This window comes from Eptatretus burgeri, chromosome 14 (assembly GCF_056783735.1).
Source record: "Eptatretus burgeri isolate ZD-2024b chromosome 14, Ebu_testis_v1, whole genome shotgun sequence".
Classification (NCBI taxonomy): domain Eukaryota; kingdom Metazoa; phylum Chordata; class Myxini; order Myxiniformes; family Myxinidae; genus Eptatretus; species Eptatretus burgeri.
Window position 1 is genome coordinate 21,960,530 of NC_140974.1, and position 6,294 is coordinate 21,966,823.

General features: G+C 41.7%; 1 protein-coding gene across 2 annotated transcripts in view; it reads left to right on the top strand.

The window, feature by feature from the left end:
• The window catches only part of LOC147012773 (glutaredoxin-2, mitochondrial-like), a 16,144-nt gene extending 10,509 nt beyond the window's left edge, over positions 1 to 5,635 (top strand). For both annotated transcript variants that reach the window (XM_085853946.1, XM_085853945.1), the window contains exon 3: positions 740 to 5,635. In XM_085853946.1, the coding sequence (XP_085710072.1) occupies positions 740 to 883 (144 nt within the window). In that variant the 3' untranslated portion in view covers positions 884 to 5,635. The remainder of the gene's footprint in view (positions 1 to 739) is intronic.
• Positions 5,636 to 6,294: the final 659 nt, after the last annotated feature.

Genomic DNA, 6,294 nt, shown 5'->3' on the forward strand with positions numbered 1-6,294 from the left:
GAAGCCGAGTCTTTAATCGGTTAGAATATACTTGGGACCTTCTAGGATTTTGGGTCCGTCAACATCCACAGCTTCCGTATGACTGAGGAATGGAACACAATCCCAGAAAACATCATGACTCTTCATCAGAAACATTCCACAGATTTGCAGGCACTGTATCAATGTTGGTGCAATGCATACTCGATACTGACGTCTCAGCTGCTAAGACTACACGTGACGTCACCATCCACACGTAGACTTTTGCTTGCATTCCATGTTCCCTCTTCGCTTCCAGGTTTGTTTCCAACATGTGATTGAATACGAGTCATTGTGGAGGATGGTGTCAGTCTGCATTGACAGCCAAGTTAATGATTTCGATTTTTTAATTTTTTTTTTTCATCAACCGAAAGCCGACGAGAGTATGCCATCCGCTGTTGAAGTCAAGTGTGGCTCAAATCCGTTTCAATTGCTGCCAACACCAATGTTTTCCTTCCTCTCGTGTGAAGATAAATAGCGTGATATTTTGTTCAAGTTTTGGCCAGCATCGTGCTTTCATTATGAACCCCCGTGACTTGTATTTCGGGGAAGCCAGGTTCAAGTTCCATACAAGATGCGGTTTTGTCTGTAACCTATGAATGTCCTTTTAATTCATGTTAAATACGTTGATGTACATCAATATATGGGTCCTGCATGTGACTCATGTACAAGCTCCTCCATGAGTAGTATTCTCATTGACTCTTCTGCCTCCTGGTGTGTTCAGGTACCGCAGGTGTTTGTTAACGGAAATCTCATCGGTGGTGGCTCGGAGACGAAGCGCTTGTATGCTGAGGGAAAACTGCACACGCTGGTGATGCAGTGTGCTATGAAAGGTGCAAGTGCAGGGCCAGAGCCTGGCGATTCCTAGAGGATACGCACCGGCTCGTAAAAGTTGGACTGATTATAATTGACTTTTCTCTTAGCTTTGGGTCGGGTGGTGATTTGTTCTCAGGAAAGAGAAGGTGAAGTGATGTTTGAAAATGTTACATTTCATTCCATTGTTACGAAAACCATTGCATTTTCCACTGTGGTTCCTCACTCTTGAGTAAACCATGAATATGCAATTCCTTTTATTTATTATTTTGCTTAATTGACTTTTTCTTTTGCCTGTATCACCTTTAAAGTGACAAGTCAGTCTATGGAGGCTGAGATCTTTAACATCTACAAATTAATATCAGCAGAAGGTATGTCCAGTTTAACGTCCAACTGAGAGACGTCACATACTTTCATGAATTTCCCTGCCTCCGAAACACCAGGATGACAGTTTATAGCTGGCCCAAGATTCAAACCCAAGCTGGACAGCTGTGAGACGAGTGTGTACCTCTGCTAGCCTGATGGGAAGGTAATGGCAAACCACCCAGCACAACCTTTGTCAAAAGACTGCTTCAGCACCACTGATACTCCATAAAGAGTATGGTGTATTGAAGATAAGTGTGGTTTAAATCTAGCTAAGCTGAATGACTTTTTGCTAGGGTGATTAAATATTGGTAATGAGTGGCTTCATCCAGTATGTACGAGTACGACTTGGTTATTGGCAAGTCAAAGCACCACCTTCAATAAATTTCTCAAATACAGGGTGTGACAATAAAAGATTAGCCACTTCAAAACTTTATTAACCAAAACACTGAGTAATAAAACAAAGAATTAACTTGGGAAATGAAAACCAAACCATATAGACATGAAACTCATTATGTGTTCATGCGCTTTTAGGTAAGGTGTTCGATGTGAGCACTCCCACGCACACAACATGCATTCACATGAATTGTGAAGTTTCCACTGACGTTTCTGCAAGTTTTAATGGTAACTGTCTGCACATAAGCCTCAACTGCTGCCTTCAGATCAGGTTAAGATCATGACAGAAGTAAATAGACGCCAAAAATTTCTTCATTTCATCTGTATAACGCAGTTTTTACTCAATGATTTGTACTAATATTCGACTATTCTTTGCAGAAACGAGTTCCTGGGTCGTGTATGACAATTAACTATGCCTCAAACCCAGGGAGCACACAAACTTTCCGATTTTCAAAGAGGACAAATTGTTGGCCATTTGGAAGGTGGAGTCAGCTAGTGTCAGATAGCTCAGAACCTTGGCATTCCGTTTTATACGGTCAATCGGGTGATTGTGCAGTTCACCAACGAAGGCAAGGAATCCACAGCTTCCCATTCTGGTCGATCTGGGCCCTCAGAAAGATGTCTTTGAGCTGTCAAGCGGTTCATTGAGAAAACTCTCCATTGCAAGGCAGCAGATGTTGCAGAGGAGGTCCAAACTAGCTCAAGAACTGCCATGTGGTACCTTCATCCACTGGGCAACTATGGGAGAGCAGCTAGGAGAAAACCTCTTCGACCAGCCAACATTCAAAGGCAAAATAAGTGGGTTGACGAGATGGCCAACAGACCCTTGGAGTTTTGGCAAACTGTCATTTTTTTTAGATGAGTCCCAATTTACTCCATTTTCTGACAATGGATGTGTATGGGTCTGGAGACTTCCCAGTCAAGAGATTTCTTTGAACCCATTGCAGCCAACTGTCAAACACTGTGGTTTTTCAGTGATTGTGTTGGGAGCAATCTGGAGTGCTGGTTGGCCAGAGCTTGTGGAGTGTGTTGGCAACATCAACTCGACGATTTGCATTTCATTGATTTGCAATGGGAGCTCCATTCCACACTGCAAAAAAGACCAAAGAATGGCAGGACATAAATGGGATCAAACGACTTCCATGGCCAAGTCAGTCTCCTGACATGAATCCCATTTAATACCTCTGGGTCATAGTGGATCGAGCTGTGTGGAAAAAGTCCAGGAAACCAACATCATGGGCAGAATTGCTAAACCTTTTGTGGGAAGCCTGGACAGAAAATTTCAGAACTCGTTAGTTCTTTGCCTGAAAGAGTAAAAGCATTGAAATCTGCAAATGGCAGGTCTACAAAATACTAGTTTATGTATTAAAATGGATCAAATATACTTCAAATGTTCAATAAATTAATAATCATGGTGTCAATTTACTTCTGTCATGTCTCTGTAGACATCCTTACAAGCTCCTCAGCGGAAAAAATATCCAGCAGATTGAGGTCGGGGCTGGGTGGAGACCATTCAATTTCCAAACGCAAACTGAGAACTCGTCTGAATTTTTGACGCAGAAAGGTAATTGTTTGGTTGGCTGTATGCGGGGAAGCACCGTCTTGCATGAACCACTGTCACCGGAGGGCTGCAGTGCTCACCGGTTGCATCAAGTCTTCGTAAAATGCATTGACAATCGACCAATATCGTTCTTGATTGATGGTAACCATTCTTCCATTTTTGTCTTCAAACCAATATGGCCCAAACACAGCTCTCGCTGACAGCCACAAAAGCAGTGACTTTCCGACCCTTAAGCGACTTCTCTTCAACCACATCTGGGCGGTGAATTCCCCAGAAAATGTTGTTGTGTGAATTGACAGCACCATTGACGTGAAAGTGTCCCTCGTCACTAAACCACACATCGTGAATCCAGTTTGGGTTTGCCTCCATCTCCTGCTGCAGCATCTCACACACAGTGACTCGTGCTGCTTTATCCCCATTGGTCAATTTATGGGATGTTGTGATGTGGCATGTAAATAGGTTTAAATCTTGTTTCATTATCCTTCTGATACTGCTGGGAGTGATACCCAGTTCAGCCGATCTTTGTCGATACGATTTCTTCGGGCTTTGCGTGACTGACTCACAAACTCATTCCATGTTTCCTTCACACCGTGCACTTCTGGGGTGACTGGACCTTCCCTTGTTAATGTTGAGAATCGTCCCTTCACTTTTGAACTTTTTCACAAGTTTCCAAATGGCTGGCTTGCTTGACTTGTTTCTGGGATGCACTCCATACTCAGTGCAGAAGCAATTGATTCGGTCTCAAAATACTACTTGCAATGTTTCCTCTTTGCTCCGTAGAAAACGTCATTTTCCATAGAATACTTGGGTTATGCTTGAATGACTTCTCCAAAGATCATTAATCACCCCTGCAAAACAAAAAATAATAAGGGTAATGACTAAAAGTACAAAGGTCATTTGAAATGGTTAACCTTTTATTGGCACACCCTGTATGTTAGTTTCTCAATTATTAAGTTTATCGGTCAGCTCAGTTATCTATAATAATCATGTATTTTATGCAATCAAATTTGTTGGTTATCAAAGGAAGATGATTCAAAAGCGACTGGGGTGATAGTTTAGTCTTTTTTTTGTTTGTTTACAGTCCAGGCTTGTTCAAGAGCGAGAACATTGAACGGATCAGCACATAACAGAACAAAAGGAACAGTAGAGAGAGGGGGAAAAACCAACAGGAGTGTTGAAGGACAAAATAGAGGGAGGAATGGGGGGGGGGGCAGGAAAGGATGCATGGGATGGACAGGGTGGATATAGAAGGAAACTCTCATGAAGGGAAATTGGAAATTTGGAAGGAGGCCCTGGGGGGTAATGAGGGTAGAAAAGATCATGCTTTTGGATTGGGGATGATCTGAGAAAGTGGTGAACAGCTGTCCTGAAGACCTGGAGGGAAGAATGACATTTAAGAGAATGTGGAAGGCGTTTCCACAGTTGGGGGGGAAAAAAGAGGAATTATGAGTGGAGGTGAGCAGTGATCCTGGATTTTGGGAGTTTCACCAAAAGGGGATTGATGGTGGACTGTGTGCACTCTTGCAGGAGCTTGGAGGGGACAAAGTACAGAAAGAGCAGAAGGTGCAAGACCAGAAAGGAGGGGGTAGAACACACAGACCACCGACCTATCTGCGATGGGAAAGTGATAGGCCCATAGACTCGGCCTCAGCACGGGAGATTCAAATGATCTTTAAGGCCTTGGTTTCCACGCCACACTGTCAAGCTGAGCAAGGTGTGAGGCAGGGGAGCCAGCCCAGAGGGGGGAGCAGTACTCCATCAAGCTGTGGATGAAGGCCTTATAGGTGGAAAAGAAGTTCAGGTCTGTAGAAGTCATGGATGATTAGCTTCATGATACTCGCAGACTATTTGATATCTTGCATGAATTACTGCAGAGATTTATTATATTTATGTGTGAAATGTTGGCTCATATAAGAGCAAGGTGATAAGGTGGAACACAACGCACTGACAGTGGGACAACACGTGGATGTAATTCGGGGATAAATAAAGAGGAGGTGAGAGAAGTGGAAATTAAACATAACAACGAGCAAGTTGATGGGGATGGTTAATGAAGATAGAAAAGATAATGGGTCAGGATGAAGAATTGCCCGAGAGCTGTTGGTGCACTGCCAACCTGAAACCCTGAAGTGAAGAGTTCAATTAAACAGTTTGGCGAAGGAGGTTCAACAAGTTGGAGAAAAGTGGTACAAAGAAGTGGAGTTGAGTAGTTAGCATGGCGTTTGGAAGATTCCAGAGATAATAGAGAGTTGCGCACAGGTTGGCAGCAAATGTAATCCTGTAGGACCCTTTGCGGTGCAAACTTGGGAGTGGTGTCCATTCTTTCGTTAGATCATGCAGATCACAAATTTTGATGGTGCCCGACTCACATTTTTGGCAGAGCAGGAGTTATGCAAAAAACAAAATGGCGTCCAGTGATTTGTACATGTTTATGTTATTGAATGCACATTCAATATGGGCTGTATGGTATAAAATGTAAGGTAATGTTAATGCAAAGAATATTATGTGATAAATGTTTTTCGGTGCAATAAAAATCAAACATTAGTGTATATATATATATATATATATATATATATATATATATATATATATATGTGTATATATATATATATATATATATATGTGTATATATATATATATGTGTATATGTATATATATATATATGTGTATATATATATATATATATATATATATATATATATATATATATATATATATATATATATATATATATATATATATATATATATTATGCCAACTGTGAGTATTCATTCATAAAATGGATTCAAAACATAAATGGGGCTGTGTTGATGAACACATAAATAAACAATACAATGACACATGTGAGATGACAGTTAATGTAGCTTAGGCCATTTCAACGTCGTCATCGCTAATATATGAATCCTTGTCATCTGAATCTGCATCATCCGCATCGAAGTTGTCGCAGACGCAGAGTTCCTCATCTCCGCCACAATTGCCCAGTCCGTTGCACCTCAGTTTGTTTGTCTTGCAGATGTATGGTGGGGCACACCTCCGTTGCACACATGGATGAATTCCTACAAAGTTCCAAAATAGTAACAGGAGTGTTGTGGAATTGCTCGAACCTCGAATTTCTTGTGACGCCCAGGTGAACGTCCATCCGAGAGACG